Source organism: Dermacentor andersoni, chromosome 5, assembly GCF_023375885.2.
Source record: "Dermacentor andersoni chromosome 5, qqDerAnde1_hic_scaffold, whole genome shotgun sequence".
NCBI classification, from domain to species: Eukaryota; Metazoa; Arthropoda; class Arachnida; order Ixodida; family Ixodidae; genus Dermacentor; species Dermacentor andersoni.
The window spans coordinates 166631424-166650381 of NC_092818.1; the positions used below are offsets into that span (position 1 = coordinate 166631424).

General features: G+C 43.2%; 1 protein-coding gene across 8 annotated transcripts in view; it reads right to left on the bottom strand.

Moving 5' to 3' along the window:
• Positions 1–18958, bottom strand: part of LOC126531595 (bromodomain adjacent to zinc finger domain protein 2B-like) — a 134605-nt gene that overhangs the window by 61959 nt on the left and 53688 nt on the right. For 5 of the 8 annotated variants that reach the window (XM_050179186.3, XM_050179180.3, XM_055071281.2 and 2 more), the window contains 6 exons: positions 18815–18880; positions 13823–13867; positions 6721–6762; positions 4843–4908; positions 2008–2085; positions 1010–1121 (listed from right to left, as the gene is read on the bottom strand). In XM_050179186.3, coding sequence (XP_050035143.1) covers positions 1010–1121; positions 2008–2085; positions 4843–4908; positions 6721–6762; positions 13823–13867; positions 18815–18880 — 409 coding nt within the window. The remainder of the gene's footprint in view (positions 1–1009; positions 1122–2007; positions 2086–4842; positions 4909–6720; positions 6763–13822; positions 13868–18814; positions 18881–18958) is intronic. The other 3 variants (XM_055071278.2, XM_072288451.1, XM_055071280.2) reach the window with 3 other exon arrangements.

The following is an 18958-nucleotide window of genomic DNA, read 5'->3' on the forward strand; positions in this document are numbered from 1 at the left end:
AGACACTCCTTAACAGACTCTAGAGGCTGCCTGGCAATCCTGAACTTTTGTTCCTTTGCCAGGCTATTGAACATTATCTTTGTCTTCTGCATATCAATCTTCAACCCCACTCTTACACTTTCTCTGTTAAGGTGCTCAATCATTTCTTGTAATATGTCCAGAGTGTTGTTGAGTAGGACAATGTCATCTGCAAACAGAAGATTGCCGAGATATTCGCTGTTGATCTTCACTCCTAAGCCTTTGCAGTTTAATAGCTTGAATACTTCTCTTGTGTAACAATTGTGCAGTTAAAACACGAAAAGCCTGCGCAGGTCATTATAAGCAGAGTTTAGTCTGATTAGGCTCCAAAAATTGCACTTTTTTTTTTAACCAACTAGCTTGACTGTGAGTTGGAAAAGCCTCACATTCTGTTGAAGCACAGGCACCATTGCACACCGTAAATGTACTGGCATGGCACCAAAAAAAAAGAGCTCATGCACTCACAAAAGGCTAAGACAAAGCTGAAATTGTCCCAGAAACAAACAGCAGGTAATTGCCTTTACTTGAAGAAAGATGAAAAACTCAGTTCTCAAGAGAAATGCACGCACGTCCACATAGAGAAAGCAGCATGATGTTCAACATGGAGAGGCAGCGTAACTAAGCCAATTGAATGAATTAAAATTTGAATGAATGAATTCCAGTTTTTGTCAGTGTTGTGATAACAAAAAGGCTGTGCTTGCATTTTCTTAAGAGAAAGCAAAAGGAGGCAGATGTGTTTTGGACACCAGCTCCTTACAGTAATGTATGACAAGTAAATTAGGCTAAAGGGTTGCACACACCTTTTTTTATATTTAAAATGTAAAAAAATTTATTTTGGCAGTATTTTAAAAATATGAGCATTCGTATCACATTTCTATGCCCCCCCCCCCCTCCATTTTTTGGGTGAATAAGTCAAGCAGGCTTTAGGCAGTGAAACCTTGCAACTAACACAGAAAAGCTACTTAGCAAATCAAGACAATAAATAACTCACCAAAGTGCAGCGTTTCACCAAAGTTGTGCAGAAACTCTCGAACCATCAAGAGATTTGCAAATGCAGTGCCTGGAACTTTTAGCCCAGGTATCCTATTTAGTGTTGGCAAAGGCTGGAAGAGAAAAAAAAGAGAGAACTGCGATTACTGCTGCTATGAGGAGCCAGCTAACAATAAATCATAAACAGAGGCTTGAAAGAAAGCTCACAAAACATATAAGAGTGCCACATGACTAGTCATGTGGCACTTTTCGCACATTATCACGGACTTCTTTGTGGCTTGGAAAAGAGCTTTATGTAGCATGTATTTAAGCAACAGAAAGCAGAATCAGGAATTTTTCAAGTTGGCCTACAATTTTCTCACTCACACTTTTATTCTGAACATAACATAATATTTAATGAAGCTGATTAATCAATAATGACTAATTATGTAATTAGGCAAAACACAGAAACAGTCCGACTTGCTCCAAGTGACGGCAAACAAAATTACTGTGGGTCTGTCCAGCTACGTGGTGCACGCATATTTTTTAGTTTTGACACAAATTACGCATGGGACAGCACGCACGCACATGCATTGCTGCATGTGTATGTTTGCAACGTGGTGAATGCAGTTTCAATCATGAATGCAGGACCTCAAAGAGGAGTGATGTAATGCTAACACATTTCTCTTGCATTTACCACTAAATCGCCACTGAATTTGACCCACTGGTTCAACACATGGCGGGCATGTGCCACTTGAATAATCATATTTCACATTGCAGTCATTGATGTTTTTTCAGCAATGGTTTATTAAGATAACAGGTAGAAAACGGGCCAAGGCCTATTGCTAGGAACAAATGAATGAGTTAATCACTATGGCGTATAGTTTATGGAACCACTGTACAAAGACGCTTAAAATATTCCTCAAAGTTAAAAATGCTCACACCGACACTGCCACACTAGTGTGCAAGCACACAAACAAAATAGATTGCACTTGGAAAAAGTAAGCAGAACAAGCTTACAAGAGCGTCCTTCAGAAGCATGTCTTCGACAGGTCTCCTGACCTCCTTCAAAATATGCATATCCAGTTTCTTTGAATCCTGTCAAAAGAAAATAGACTGCACATTAGGTTTCCCTTCTAACAGAGGAGCACCAAGTAACACAACATGTCCAAGTTCACTCATTAGCTGTCCCCCCAGACCTGGCAAACTTAATATGCTGGAACACATACAGTCGAAGCCAAGAAATACTAAAATCTGATGAATATTACAAAAAGTTGTTTTATCACATGTTGACAGTTTATTCAAATACTTGCAGATTGTATCCCATGGGGACACAGAACAGCACTTCTGCTCTACAGTTGGAAAAGTATTGATAAACAGGTAAACGGAAACATTTATAAGTTCTATCATGAAACATTGTCAAGGGGTTGAAATTTCAGTTCCTGTTATACACTGCTTCAACAAGTGGGTGGCACTTCTGCAGGTAGGTCCGAATGATCGGTCAGTGCTTTTCTGTATTCAAACTGAACGAAAACAAAAATTCATAAAATTATTGGTGTCAATACGACAATCGTAAGAAGCTTAAGAAACCAAGCATTTTATGATAAATGCATACAAATTCGCAAGTGTGCTTGTCTGCTTGAGTGATCCAAGGGAGAGAAAGGACATGTTTACAGCTTTAAAAGAGCCCTGAATCACCCTTCGGGCTTAGTGGAAAAACACAATCCATGGGTAGCCTACACTGCTGTGAACAGTTCGGCCAAGTATTGCAGTCGTGCATGGCGCATGGAGCTTGCAAACAGAGCTTGGAGTCGGCTTTCTCTCAAACACTCTTTTTTCAACAGAAGCCTGCTCCTCACTGTTTTCTGGACGCTTTATTTTGTAATATAGCAGATTTCCATACACATATGCTGTTGGCCAATAGCTGACATCAAGAAGAGGGTTGGGATCAGTGTGTTTCTCTTCGTTATGTTTCTGTTTATATTTATTGAGAAAGTTTAACAAACAGGCTGAAGGGAGCGAAAATCAGCTTTTGAATTTCAATAATACTTACGCCGTGACTACTGTCTGCTCATGCACGGCTGCGGCCGCCCCTGTAGGAATTAAGCTTCGGCCACCCTGCTTATTGGTGTCATACCCATTGGGTCTTGCCGATTTCGACTAAAGTAAGACCTCGATAATTCAAACTCGTCTAATTCTAAATTTCGGTTATTTCAAAGAATTTGAGCGGCGCTGTCATCTTCAATGCAAATTCTACCGCATAATTTGAATAGCCAGCACAGCTCTATCCAGATAATTCGCAGTTTCCGGCCGGCAGCAATGTGCGACAGCCTCCCAGCAACGGACATTTCGGAGGTTGTGGTAGTTGGTTAAACAACCGTGTGATGCCGCTCTTCAGCAGCCGGACGGGTTCTTTGAATTTAATTTAGTTTTTATTGAATTCCTAGCTTAGGCTGCTACATAGCTGCCCCCCACCGTTTCAAAGGGGATAAACACAGACCACCACCATCATCATCATTATCACTGGCAACCCAGGCAAATCAAAAGACAGCATTGCCATTCCCATTGCATTTTTCGTTTCCTGTTTTCCACGTGTAGGGCTGCATCGCACTGTTGGCATTCCTCCATGCTCCGTTGGCTGTGCACCTTCATCGTCATTCATTGTCCACAGCACTAGTGAATGGTGTGTGTGCAGATGCCTACCGTATGCGAAATCTCGGCCGCGTGCGCGGCTCGTGCGCAGCTCATTCTCCGAAGACAGAATGCCGAAGTACAAGACATTGACGCTGCACGAGAAGGTGCACTTCATCGAGGATGCAGGTAAGTCCACATGCACGAACACGCAACTCCCGTCTTCGTTACACATTACGCACTTCCGGAAGAAGCCGACTATCATCCGCTTACGCTCGGCAGCAGCTGCCCGTGCAGGAATTAAACATTGGTCATCCTGCTTATCGGCGTCATAGCCATTTGGTCTTGCTAATTTCAACTAGTTTTGAACACTCAACTACCCTCGAGCCATGCAAAACTTAAAGTCAGGCCACACACACTTGCCAGCATGCACTCACTCCTGGCCACTCCTGGTTACACACTGTGGCAGACTCCGCTTCGTATTGGCCTACTGATAGCGCTTCAAAATGCACAAGTTGGACGTGGCTGCTCTCCGTTGATCAAGCTGGTGCAGGACAATGCCAGTCCGCACCATGCAGCACGGCTAGACTGGAGCACGTGAGCACGAGCACATGCTCAAGCCCTGTCGGGCACAAATAAAAACGCTACACATATGCACTACATTTGCATGTAGCTGCGGTCTGCTAGGTAGCATAGAAACCGTGGCTGCTGCGGAGTGCCATGAGTCCGCCAGCTGAGCACACTGCGGCTCGCTGAGGACAACCACATTTTGCTTATGTTTGGCATGTCATAGGTACCAAAATCGGTAGTAGTGGCCATCTATGTGAACATTCAAAATCAAATTTCAACAGCACGCCACGGTGACGTTCAGTAGGCGGAGTGCTGTGGGCACACCCAGCTCCGCCGTAACTTTACAGTGCAAGGCATTGAAGAAGGAGCGGAAGCACTGCAAGGGGGGAGTTTAATGGCCACAAACTCTGCTTTTGCTGAATGCATTGAAATACTTTTTGTGGCAAAGTATTTCTTAAATAGCCTATTTTAACTCTAAGTGCACTTCTCCACTTTGATAAAAGGTGGCTCACGGACCCTTTTAAGAAAAATCAAAAGTGCACTAAAATGTCAATGTAAAGCATCCTAACACTTGTCCCTTTCAGCGGTAACCATCTTCTTAGCAACCTCACCACCGAGGCAAAGTGGCTGTTTGAGAGCAAAGCTATAACACACCTCCATCTTCTTGCGGTTTTCGAGGGCACGAACAAGCAGCATGTGTTGTCTCCTCCTCTCCCGTTCCTGGTGGGAGAAAAAGAAGAGGGAGACAGCACGTAATGAATATTCGGGTCACAGAAATGTCCACGTGCATGAAGTTGAGCTAGCTGATTCACCACTTGCAAGCAGCATAGACAAGATGACAAATGAAAAAAAAAAAAAAAAAGCAAGATGAAACAATGCCTATATTGTGCCTATGCTATCTCCGTTCGGTCTGTTCTCTCTGTTTTAATTCTGGCTGTCAGCTATTTCCATTCACAAGTTGGCCACATTTGCTAGTCATAAGCAGTATATCAATATTGTTTAGCTCCAGCAGGCAGTCTACAAAGTTGTAACAACTGATGCCTGAATTTATCTGCTGTCAGTCACCAAAATATGACTGCCATATAAATCAACAAATTTAAAGATAGGAAGGGTAAAAGCTCTTTTTTAAGGGGCACTAATGATCAACACTATTAGTGCATTCCATCGTCAGAGCAGGGGCGGAGCCTAAAGAGTAGGGAGGTGCAGAGCAGTAGCACAGCGAGAATCTGACTGCTTGCTCCCTCAATGAAGCATTCCATGTGCTCCGAAAGTAGGTGAGAGGGCAACATCATGTGCCAGATTGTTTACCTTCCGGCAGTAATTATTATGTGAGCTTCACTTCTCAGCTGCCATTGCTGCCGCGCATGAACCAAAAAATGGGAACACAGCCAAAATAAAATGATATGGAGTGTTTGCATGAGTGACTTCCTTTGCACTCCACTTTTCACACTGGTGATGCTCGAACTTCTCTCGACTGCATTCCGCGTCACCAAACTGCTCCTTTTCTTCCATTTAATCTCAGCGTTCCTGCTCCTGTTCACCCAATGGAGCGTCGCTCCTATTAAGAGAGAACTTTGGGGACTCTCTTGAGTGCTCCTGTTCGCCAAATAGAATAAGTCATAACTTTTCTTAATTTGGCAAGTAGTTTTTCAAGGCAATTTGTATTTATTTGGGAGAACAAGGCCCCTAGCAAAAGAAAAAGAAAATTTTGTTTTCTTCTTAAAATGAATAGCAATGTTTCCCTTTTTAAATTTCACACCAGAAAAACACTGCTGGTACACTAGTATAAGGTCACAGATTTTTGTGCAATTAGGCCATTTTATTTTTCCTGAAAATGTTATCGAAATTCACTAGCTTGAGGCCACACTGACGAGTGTGATTTGCTTTTCTTCTCACTCTTATCTTCTTTAGTGGTATCGGTGCTAAATTTCCAAAATGGTTAGAGACATGCTTGCAGTGTCGTAGTATTGTGACATCACCTATGCTAGAGGTACTTGCAGAGATAGGCCTGTCTTGCTAGATTGTGTGCAGCATATGAATAAATTAAGGAATATTGCGATGACCACTGCTTGATCAATAATGCTTGATAAAGTTGTGTAGCAATTCATTCCTTATCGATCCTTTCTACATGAGGTGTCATCAGGTGAAATGCTAAACAAGTGACATGGGCTTTCTTTTGGCTCAACAGCTTAGCCAATCAACGTCCAATAACAGTGGTGTCGGCAAAACTTCCATGATCCAGAATGTGGCCCCCATACAACAAGCCTTTCTCAGCACAATGGAATCATCTAACTGTTTCAGCCACGAAGTGCCTGACCGAGCTGTGCGAAGAAGCCACAGCACATGGTGCACATATTGGTTCTAACATGCTGGCATCATGTCACCATTCAAACTAAACAAAGCATGAAGTAAAAGGCATTTTTATTCTTGCATCAACCACTAACAATAATGTGATTTCCATCTACAAGGCTCCTAAAAAACAGGAAACCACAGAGAGAAAGTACTGAAACAAAGTAAAATCGTAAAACTCACCAAATCAACCATAAGAAGCATCTCCCGACGCTTTTGCATCTCCTATAAAGGTGTAAGAAAGAATATTAATGCTAGCTAACAACTGCATGCCAAAGAGCTTGCTATGAGCAAAAATACTACGTTAAATTGAAATTAGGCCCATTTTTCAGGCAGGGGAATTGTTGATAGTCAAACTGCATTTATACTTAACAATGTAGTTTTTTTTCCCACAAGTACGTTGCCAAAAGACAAGTCAACAGAAATGCCAAGTCCTTGAATTCACATTATTTCCTTATTTATGGCACTACTCATGCCACTTCTAACACAGTAATGTGCCAGGAGAATGGCTCTTAGAAATTTAAGGGAACAGGCAAGATAATGCACAATTATAGATGCCACAATAAAGAAATAAACACAAGTTTGTGCATTTTCACACAATAGATTGGCTGCGACAGCAGTCATCATCATCATCATCATCATCATCAGCAGCAGCAGCAGCAGCAGCAGCAGCAGCAGCAGCAGCAGCAGCAGCAGCAGCCTATTTTATGTCCACTGCAGGACGAAGGCCTTGCCCAGCGAACTCCAATTACCCCTGTCCTGCACCAACAGATTCCAACTAGTGCACCCAAATTTCCTAATTTCATCGCCCCATCTAGTCGTCTGCCGTCTTCAACCCCCCTGCGCGTCCCTTCTCTCGGTGCCCATCCTGTAACCCTAATGGTCCAACGGTTATCTAATCCGTGCATTACATGACCTGCCCAGCTCCATTTTTTTCTCTTAATGTCAATTACAATATAGGCTATACCCATTTGCTCTCCGATCCTAACCGCTTTCTTTCTGTCTCAATGTTCTGCCATAGCATTCTTCATTCCATTGTTCTTCGCACGTGTTCCATCGTTCTTCGAATGGTCCTTAACTTGTTCTCAAGCTTCTTTGTCAGTTTCCAAGTCTCTGCCCCATATGTCGGCACCGGTAAAATGCACCGATTGTAAACCTTCCTTTTCAATGATAATGGTAAGCTTCCAGTCAGGAGCTGACAATGTCTGCCGTATGCGATCCAACCCATTTTTATTCTTCTATAAATTTCCTTCTCATGATCAGGGTTCCCTGTGATTAATTGACCTAGGTAAACATACTCCTTCACAGACTCTAGAGGCTGAATGGCAATCCTGAGCTCTTGTTCCCTTGCCTGGCTATTCATCATTATCTTTGTCTTCTGCATATTAATCTTCAATCCCACTCTTACGTTCTCTCTGTTAAGGTCCTCAATCATTTGTTGTAACTCAGCTGCAGTGTTGCTGAATAGAACAATGTCATCGGCAAACCGAAGGTGGCCGAGATATTCGCTGTTGATCCTTACTCCTAAGCCTTCCCACTTTACTAGCTTGAATACTTCTTCCAAGCACATCATCATCAAGCATACCTAATTAATGATCTTGAATCTGTACAAAATTGTGCTACTCGTTTTATCCACTCGTCATATTCCTTTGATATCAGTGTTTCCTCCTTAAAAACAGCATCTGCATTATCCCCCTTATCGCTCCATCGTTGCATTGCCAGCCTACCTTTATTTCACAAATTCTTTCATAGCCCCTTGCGCATCGCACCTTATATCCTTCCCCCTATACGCATATCTCACCGCACCAGCCATCAGCTACAGGTTGCCTGTCCACGCTCACGCACCGTCACGTTTTCAAATTCTTTTTTTCCTCGCACAGCTGTGAACTGGAACAGCCTTCCTAATGACATTGCTGTCATTATGTGCCCATCGAAGTTCGTCGAAAATGTAAAAAACTTCCTGTTATTGTGAATGTGTATTTTTATTCTTGCCACCCCTTATGTAACGCTCCATTTATTGGGGCCTTTAACCCTTCGTGGTACAGTGGTACAAATATGTACCACTTTTTGGGCACGTTTCAAATGCCCGTAATGAAACAACTGTTCAAATTGGAGACAATTTTACTAGTACTGCCATCTACCAAGGCATTTAGAAAGCTTTATGGGTGTTTTTATCTTATTCCGTCATGTGGCGCGAAAACTTAGTTTTTGCAAATGTCTTCATTGCGGTTCAGTACGTGCTGCTGTGGCGTGGGAAAAACACAAAACGCTGCTTCAACATGCCTACTAAGTGTATCCTTTTACCCGTTTGCTAAATGGAACCTAGTGATTCATCTGCAACAATATACATACATTGAGGGCGCCCTAATCGTTCACCGTTTTGAATTGTCTGTTCTGGGCTCGCTTTTGGCTGGGGTTGTTAGGCCTAAGTGGACGGCTATCGCACCGGTCAAATCGCACAGGCCGTGCATTTGCATTCTTTCTGAAAGCGGAGGTAATAGCAAAGGATTGTCGCCTGTAAAAGCAAGAAGGGGACGGCAAGCATATGGTAGGAGTTCCTGACGACATCAGACTTCTCGGCCGAGATCGTCACCCGTAGCGGTCGGCCTGTCGACAGAGGTGTAGGTGGGGTTCCACGACACAGCAGCAAGTTCGAACGAGCTTTCTGTGCAGCAAATGCCAAGTTCCGCTATGTGTCGAATGTTTTTAGCCATTCCACAAGTGAACAGCAGCATTGACTTTGTAAATATCGTTCCTGTTACACATTGTCTCTTCATTTTAAACCGCCTGCGGAGAGCGGTACAAAAGTGTACCACATTTCATTTCTTCTAGTAAAGTCAGTGGTACATATATGTACCACTTTTCTTTCGAGAACTGCTGCACCATGTTTCTTGAAAAATGTGTCAAACATTTTCTTTTGCCCTGCTGAATGCTATTCTTCAGATTTTATGAACGAAATTTCAAGGAAAAAGTAGCACCTCACAAAGGGTTAAGGTAATACAATGAAATGAAATGAAACAGTGAATTGGAGAGATTGTGTCACCTTGTCTGACCCCCTCTTTACAAGTATCCTCCTATTTTTCTTGCGTAGAATTACGGTAGCTGTGGAATTTCTGTAGATAGTTTCCAAGGCATTTACATAAGTGGTCTGTATTCCTTGATTACGTAATGCCTCTATGAATGCTGGTATCTCTACTGAATCAAGTGCCTTTTCGTAATCTGTAAAAGCCATATGTAGAGACTGATTGTACTCTGCGGATTTCTTGATTACCTGATTAATGACATGGATGTGATCCATTGTAGAGTATCCCTTCGTGAAGCCTGCCTGTTCCTTTGGTTAGCTAAAGTCCAGTGTTGCCCTTATTTTATTGCAAATTATCTTGGTGAATATTTTATATAACACTGGGAGTAAGCTATTGGGCCTATAATTCAATTCTTTAACGTCTCCCTTTTCGAGGATTAGTATACTGTTTGCATTCTTCCAGTTTTCTGGGACCCTTGAAGTCGTGAGAGATTTCGTATAAAGAGCCGCAAGCTTTTCAAGCATGATATCTCCACCATCTTTGATTAAAGCTACTGTTATTCCATCTTCTCCTTACTCCTCTGGGTACTGTACAGGTCAGTATAGAACACTTCCACTGCTTTTACTACGCCTGCGAGATTGCTGATATCACCCTGCTTATCTTTCAGTGCATACATCTTGGTTTGTCCTATGCCAAGTTTCCTTCTCACTGATTTCAGACTGCGTCCATTTTTTTTACGGCTTCTTCAGTCTTTCTTACGTTATAATTTCGAACAGCCTAATTTTCACCTTGTTGATCAGTTTTGATAGTTTTGCGAATTCTATCCTATCTCTTGAGTTCGACACTTTCATTCTTCGTAGTTTTTTTTATTAGGACCTTTGTTATTACTTGCCTACTGATTGCCTTGGTGCCTTGCCTCCCACTTCAACTGCCGCCTCTGAAGCCAACCTAGTTATGGTTTCATTCATTACCTTTAGGTCATCTTCATCTTTGTTCAAAGGCTGCATATTTGTTTGCAAGTGCCGGCCTGAATTTATCTGCTTTTACCCTTACTGCCTCTAGGATGACCTGTGACCAATTTTACTCTTCCTCTCTTCAAATTGAGGTGAATCCTAGCCCTCACTAACCTATGAGCATTGCACTTTACCCGAATTATCACTTGTACATACTGCACTATGCTGGGACAGCAGTGCATGAGTCATAACAGAGCCATGATGTAATACTATGCGCCCACGTTTAAAAGCTATGCACCCATTACCCCGTCTATACACCAGCGCACCTAACCATGCACTCACTGTATTAAAAGGCCCCTAAACCACACTGAGCTCAAAAACTTGTCATATAATGGCAGCTGTGTACCAGACTACAATGAAGATACAGCTGCAAGAACTTTTTGAAATCATGCTTTAATAGTGAAGTCACAGGCATTTGATGACCGACTACGCAGCCTTTGCAATTTCCCTCTCGCCTTTTCTACCCACCTAACCGGCGCTCTCTCCTTCTTGCCGTGTACTGTCGCTAACTCCACGCAGTATGGCAAAAGCTACGGGTCATGCCAACATACCAGAAGAAAGCCTCCTGCATTGTCCGCCCCTAATCACCCAACACAGGATGCCGTATAAATGGAAGTTTCATGGAAGGACCAGTGGCACACAACGGGCTGCCCCCTACATTCTCAGAAAAACTGGCTCTCGTAAATGTGGTGCTATCATACCTCACTGACCAACTAATTGACAGTTTTCACCCTGGTGACATCCCACGCAAGATCCTGCTGGCATCACAATATGCAAAGAGGGGATCGGAAAAGCTCAGAGAGGAGCCTGGGATTGTCTTAATGCGAACAGCATTCTTAGCCTAATTCAGAGACTTTGGGTCTTTTTAGATCTTTATGCCACCCTCCGATGAAAAAAAAAAATATAGCTTTAAAATTTCTCTGGTGTTCGGCAGAACTGAATCCACATCACACAGGTTCCTCAGGCACAGCAGCTTGACACTGTAGCGCTGTGCCACGAATGACGGCAGGCTGAGAGGGATTCTCGCCATTAGTACACACTGGTGCTCTTCAATTAAAAAACTTTAAAGGGGTCCTGCACCCCTCCTCGGGCTTGGTGAAAAAACACAGTCCATGGATATATACGTTGCTCTGAACATCTCAGCCACATCTTGCAGTCATGCTCGGTGCATGGAGCTCACAATCGGTGTGAGGCCACCTTCTCAAATGTTTTCTTTTCAACAGAAGCCTGCTCCTCACTCTTTTCTGGATGCTTTATTTTGTAATATAGCAGATTCCCATAAGTGGCAGCTTTTGGCCAATATCAGACATCAATCAAAAAGGGCGTTTGGATTAGGGTGCTTCTTCCTACTGTTAGTGCGTCGATTCAGTGGCGTAGTTTAATAAACAGGCCGAAGTAAGTGAAAATCCACTTTCACATTAGGATAATAATTACGTACTTCAGGAAGAAGCTGTCTATCATTTGCCCACACTTGGCCGTGGCCGTCCACGTAGAAATTATACTTTGGTTACCCTGCTTATTGGTGTTGGAGCTGTAGGGTCTCACTGATTTCGACTAGTTTTGAATACTCAACTAACCTCAAACCACACGAAACTTAAGGTCAGACCACAAGCATGCTTGCCAGCGCGCGCTCACTCCTGGCCAGTCCTCGTTAGACACCTTGGCCAGCTTCACTTTGTATTGAGATATTGACAGCTGAGATATTGACAGCGCTTCAAAAGGCACAAGTTGGATGTGGCTACTAACAGTCGGTCAAGCTGGTGCAGGACAAGGCCGGTCCACCCCCCGTAGCACGGCTATACTGGAGCATATGAGCACAAGTGCACACTCAAGCCCTGTCATGCATAAAGCAAAGGCTGTGCATACACATTACAGTCGGCTACAGTTGCATGTAGCTGCGGTCTGCTACGTAACAAGTGCGCTGGCTGAGTGAACTGTGGCTTGCTGAGGACTACCACATTTGGCATGTTGTAGGCGCCAAAATCCAAAGTAGGGGCATCTATGCAAACGTCCGAAATCACAAATTAACTGCGCGCCACGGTGATGTTCAGTAGGCAGATCGTTTGGGCACGCCCTGCCATAGCCTTAACAGTGCACGTCATTAAAGAATGAGCAGAAGCACTGCACCAGGGATGCTCGAGTGCCAATAACACCGCTTCTGCTTAACACGTTGAAGTACTTTTTGCGGCAAAACATTTCTGAAATAGCCTATTTTAATTTAAAATGCATTTCTCGACTTCGACAAAAAGTGGTCCAGGGCTCCTTTAAAACTCCTTCAGCACTGAGAGAAATCGAACCGGCATCACAGATTCCTCAAGCTCAGCAACCCCATGCTGTAGTGCTGTGCTGTGCTACAAATGCCTGTGGGCACTGAGTGATTCTCACTGTTGGTCCGCACTGGTGCATCACAGATCTCGGAGGCCATGCAAAAAGAGCGGGACTTCACACAGGCATCGCAAGATATTTGCTAGATGGTGCATGAGATGGAAGCATGAGAGGTGCCCGGCTGAAGTACACTGGTCATACATGAATGACGTGTTTTGGCAGTGGTGATATGGTGTGGTGCCACATTGCTTGAATGCTAATCGCATTTGCATCGAAAGTCATTGTGAGATGGGTTCTGCCTGAATTTTTTTGAATTTGTGGCTTCCCTCACACAGAAAAGCGCTGCCATATTCACCAATAATGATTGTCGCAGTATTCTGTACACAATGCATGCATTTATTTCAAAAATGCTTGAAATGTAAACGATGGTTTAGGGGCGCTTCATTCCTGCCCCCACTGCGTTACCCTACAGCAACAATACCCCCACGATTAACCCAGAATGCTGATTTGTGCCTTGTGGTCCAAGCAGTGCGTAGTGACACTCAGTTTTAATGCACCCACATAGTTTTGGTGTGACAGTCACGTTCAACAGAAAAAATCCTTGTCCAATGCCCAGCCTAGTCCAATGCCCAGCAGCTATGCTGCTACAAAGAACCACAAAGAGAAAATGTCAGACGTGCACTGTGACCCCATTCATGATGCACGCACCACCTCACATCTGTGCATATGCTTAAGAGGAGCAGGGCACGGTATGGAAGAGGGCTGTGTACCAGAGAAATAGAAGAGGCATTAGCTGCCAGACTGGGAAACAACACATGTTTTTAGGTGCTGGATGAACAATACACTGCTGGCACAGTAAAAGGAAATGTGTGATCCAAAGAATGCAGCAAGGTTTAAGAAGGCAAGGCAGCAACATATGCTCACCTGCTCTCGCAGGATTAAAGCTTGCTGCCTCTTCATTTCTCTTTCCTAAAGGCAGGAGAAGACAAGCATTCAGAGAAACAGATTGGAAGAAATGAGAACGCATCAAGGTTATGCTGAAGCAGGAGGAAAGAGAAGCATCCTTCACAGCTACTTTATTTGTAAGCTTCATGTCTGAAGACTTCCTGATAAACAGACAATAAAAAGAAAAATAATCCAGTTAATTACCCTTCTACAATACTTTTGAAAAGGCTATGTTTAACATGAGAGGAAGCGTGAACAGCCAGAAAAGATTCGAAAACGAAATACAACAGCAATGGCATCTTAACGTTCCTCTGCATCAGCTCATCATGACGTCATGAATTTTGATGGTGCTAGCTTGCACTTGGGCTATTTTTTATCGGAACAGATGGACTACATTATGTTCTTAAAGAGCTAAAGACTGAAGTCAGCAAGTTTTAAGAAATTTTGCTAAGCCACAACAGCCCAAACATGAAAAAGTACTTCAAAATTTGTGCACTGAAATATTGTTGCTGGGGTGTTGGTGTGAAATTCAATGGATTGAACTTCCACCTCTATTTTCTCTTTGATAATCCACCTATTACAGCAAAATGAATAAAAATATGGTTTCAAAATAATACTTTACTACTCTAAACTGACTTCGTGTTTCTTTTTAGTGTCCCTTTAACCAAGCTTCACGCTATTAATAACTGCTTTTCTGGCAAAGAGGCTTGCACAGAGGTTTGGACAGAGGTTTGAACATGCTTGCACAGAGGGACATTCACCTGAACAAAGATTGTTGCTCAAGCCAAATCTACAGGTGTGAACATTTTAATTAAATGCATACTATGGTGCGCACAGTTCAGTAGCTGTTGCCTTTTTTGGAGGGCATACAACGTTACACAAGTTTAATTGTTTCACTGCTTTCAAACTGCAGAAAAGTTAGCAAAATGAATGCTAATGAAAGCAGCTGAAGCACATTGATTTCCCCAAGGTGTAATGCTACGAAGGACAAATCACAAGCTGATTTAAAATGGTTTATGTACTTATAATAGTATTAAACCATACAATAACTTATAGTTGTGCACTGCTTGCGCACTGGCAGTCACCATATATGCTAGCTTAACTTTGTATGACAAACATGCACTTTCATGGCCCCACACCTGATTGGCTAATGGCAGTTGCTGAACAAGTATACATTGAAATCTTGTTAGTTGGGATTTCACAGGACCGAAAAAAAAAGTCCGCATCAACCGAAAGTCAAATTATCGAGGGTGTCAAAAGAACAATAAACAAATACTTACATGCTTACTACAACAACACACTTATATTAACTGAATGATTCAGCAAATCCTACTTCTATTTTGGAAAAAAGCAGCAAACAAGCTGCAATTGTTATCACCTCGCAATTGATTAGAGTTTGCAGCGGCAAAGGCCTCATGATTTCCTACGGAGTGCAGCGGCAGTGCAACAGCTGTGTCTTCATCAGAGACTTGCTTATCCCGATTATTTTTTCACCAGTGAGCTGGTTGGTAACAGCATCACGATGTAGCCAGCAAGTTTGATGCCAGTATGCAGTTTGCGGTAGAATAGCTCATCATCCTTTACAATTCCCACACTGTCTAACATTGCGTGTGCATCGGCCGAAAACAAAACTACTGCTCACTGCAACCACAGCCGTCGACACGGTCGTTGCTGTCACTGCGATCATGGATGGCGACCGCACAGTTCTGAAGGCACACGGCAAACCCAGGCTGTGTCAAAATGAAAGTACTGTTTGTCACGACCGCTGTGGACACAACTATGGTTGCCACCGAGGAAATCATGAATGGTGACTGCGCAGCTCTAAAGGCACATGGCCAATGTGGTGTCATGTGTGCTGGTAAACGCAAGAATAGGCATAAGATGTTGGTTCCTGTAGTTTCCGCTGATGATTATGGCAACGTGGACTCCGCCTCTTTGCTTCAGTTGAATGCAAGTGCTCCACGCTCATCGCGCTGCTTTTGAGCGTTGTCCAAGTTGACCAGACCCAATTTGGCCAAATACATCCGAATTAACAAGTATGAAGCCATTAAATAATGCATGCGCCTAGACGAGTCCAAATTATCCAATTTTCCAAATTGACGAGGTATTACTGTATGCCCAACAAGTGTTGCTGTCACTACTCCATTAAACCTCAAGTTCTTTCATTAGGAATGAAAAATTAGCAATTTTTTATTCTAGCAAATTATGGTGCATTACATCCCCATTTGAAAAGTTATATGCGGGGTTTGTCTCTTACAAAGACCTAAAATATAAATGAAAGACATCTGAGCTCCGAGCTGAAATGGACACTTTCCCTCAGCACACAAATAAAGCTCTGGCATAATTATCTGAACAGATAGCAATGAAAGAATTCGAGAGCACCAAAGAATGTGTTCAAGTGCCGTAAGTCAAATGCACAACTCAATTCAAATTGATGAGTGGGGCTCATCTCCGGCAAACAAAGCAGAAGCAGCTGCGGCCTGGTAGAATAGGGCTCAGCCCTGACAATATTGGTACAAGCAGTTAGGATGAGTACAGGTCGCGCTTGGTAGAGGTAGAGTAAAGGGTTAAGAGGTAATTGGAGCAGCCAAAGCATGTGACCATTTCAGTTGCTAGCCTTTGGATACGTAATTCTAGAAATACAAGAATTTAAAGAAATACAGCAGAATCTCGGTGATACGATCGTGCCTCATACAATTTTTGGAATGATACAAATTTTTCAAGGGACCACCAGCTTGTAAAGCGCTTAATTTTGGATGTTGCGTACCCTTTTCAAGCCACTGTGCATGTTACGAACAAATGAACTACCACACGCTCCCCGGCAGAGCCAACGAGAAGGCCCCGGCTCACCAGTAGCGCCAGACACTGGCTGTTGTCAGGCCGGCAGAGCTGCCGTGCCGATGCACCGTTCGCACACCTGTTGCCAGGGTGACCTATGTCACTACATGATATGAATACAACCTACGTGATATAAATTTTCTCGCAGTCTCAAGATATTCGTATCATTGAGATTCTACTGTAGACTTACATATACACTTACATGTAGACTTATGGTCAGATGTCTAAATGAAGAGCTTTTAACCAGTTCAGAAAAATTACATTTTAGTTCTCAGCGGTTTTTCAAGGATTTCCAAGGACTGCTGCATACCCTCTGTCCATAGTACCTTGTACACATGTTCAGACCTTAAATAAACTCACATGGAGCTCGAATGAAATCACACATCAGTGACACATACAGGACAAAACAAAGCTGACCTTGATTACCAAGTCTGAGATGTAAGTGACAGAGCATAGTTAATTGGAGCTGAAAATCAAGTCACCCAACATAATCTTTTTCAGTCATTGCTGCTATAATTAAAAAATCCTGCAGCTGAAGCAATTGGACCGCACACTTTGTGCATCATTCCTTTTAAGAAAAGCAGCACGTGCTGGACGCCACGCTTGGTGGTACCTCTGGTATAAGTTTTGCATTCTTTAAAGACATACCAAAGTGCTGCAAAACAACTAATGTGCTAAACCTTGCCGGGGAGAAGGTAAGAAAAGGTAAGTGTGGTACGGATCACAGATCAAAATGACTGATTTGCTACGGTGCAACAATTTTATGTTAAGTGAATTTTCCCACATACGCGAGGTGCAAAGTGCCCAAATGCCTAAAAGCAAGGGCCTACCCTCTTCATGTCAGGATGCCCCACAGCCCAAGTCAGCATTAAGCAGCTTAATAAAAAAACTGATAATGAAGAGCCCTACATAAAGAGCATAAAGAAACCAATACAAGCAACATGAACAAGGGCAGTTGGATGCTGGGTATGAAAGAAAGGGCAGTGTGCAAACAAGATGGCATGCTGTTTTACAATGATTAGTACCAACATGTTCCTTCTCAAAACATGCAACATCACTAAAACAGTGTGCAAGCAATGAGAAGATACTTTTCCAACAGTACCTACCTATGTCAATGCATGTAATACTAGAAAATGCAAAGCGGTAGCAGGTAGCCAACACCCCTCACAGCTATTGGCAAGTACCTAATATAAGCCCAAACATCAGTGGAACCACATCTAGGTAAACTGAAAGCACCCATGCCTCTGCACCTACTGGCATGCTTAATTTGAATCCCCAGTCATTTCTGCTGTTGATATTCATACCAATTGTGATTGCTATAAGCTGCCTAATTACCATGAAAGCTATAACCAATAGCTCATGAAGGCCAAGAACACAAGAATGCACTACAGAGGGAACCGTGCCTGGTGATGGGCAACAGAAGCATGCTCAATCATCTGCAACTTTGCAAGAAAGCCAACCAACTTTTTAAACGTGGATAGCCCTAAGAATGTTCCACTAAATCAGGCAGTCAAAAAAACAAAAGCCGTGGCCAGTGGGAAGAAAACCAGTTAGCAAGCTTTTGCTCAGTGGAATAATATCCACTTGAAATTTCACAATGGTCGAGGCCATGGGGGCATCTCGCATTTGTTTGTTGCACAGCTGAATGTGCATCATATTCTTGCTATGCTGCGAAGTGCAGACCTCACAAAAACCTTGACTGCGTGACACTCGCAAATTAGGCTGTGTTGTGAAAGCATCAGTTTGGGGCTTTCTGCTGACGTGAGCTTTCACGATCCTATCAAGGATGCACACAGACTTGACAGGCAACCATGGTAGCTACTGGCAGACTGCCTGCCAGAATAGGCAACTCAACACTGCAAGAACTGGCATTCGCCAAAAAGCAGTGACTGCTTTATTCAGGAGGCACTGCTGCTCTGCCCTCTGTGGAGTCTAAGGAGAGCATCACATTGGCGCAAATTTGTGAATGCATGAAAATATTTTTCCAAGGCACTTACCCCCTGTAGCCCACTAGTGTCGCAGTTATGAAACAAAACACCTCTGTTGCAGTTCCCGGCTGACATTTGAGCAAATATAATGCGGGCTGTGAAGCCAATATCTGAAGCATGCAGAAGTACATCCCCTAAACAGTACCTGAGCTTTGCGAACAGCGTCGTCTTGGCGCTGCCTCTCTATATCCTCCCTCCTTTTGCGGCGGATCTGATGCAGGGAGACGTGTAACCATGCAAAATCAACATTCCACCTAGCACCCTTTTCCAATAAGTGCAACTCCGACGC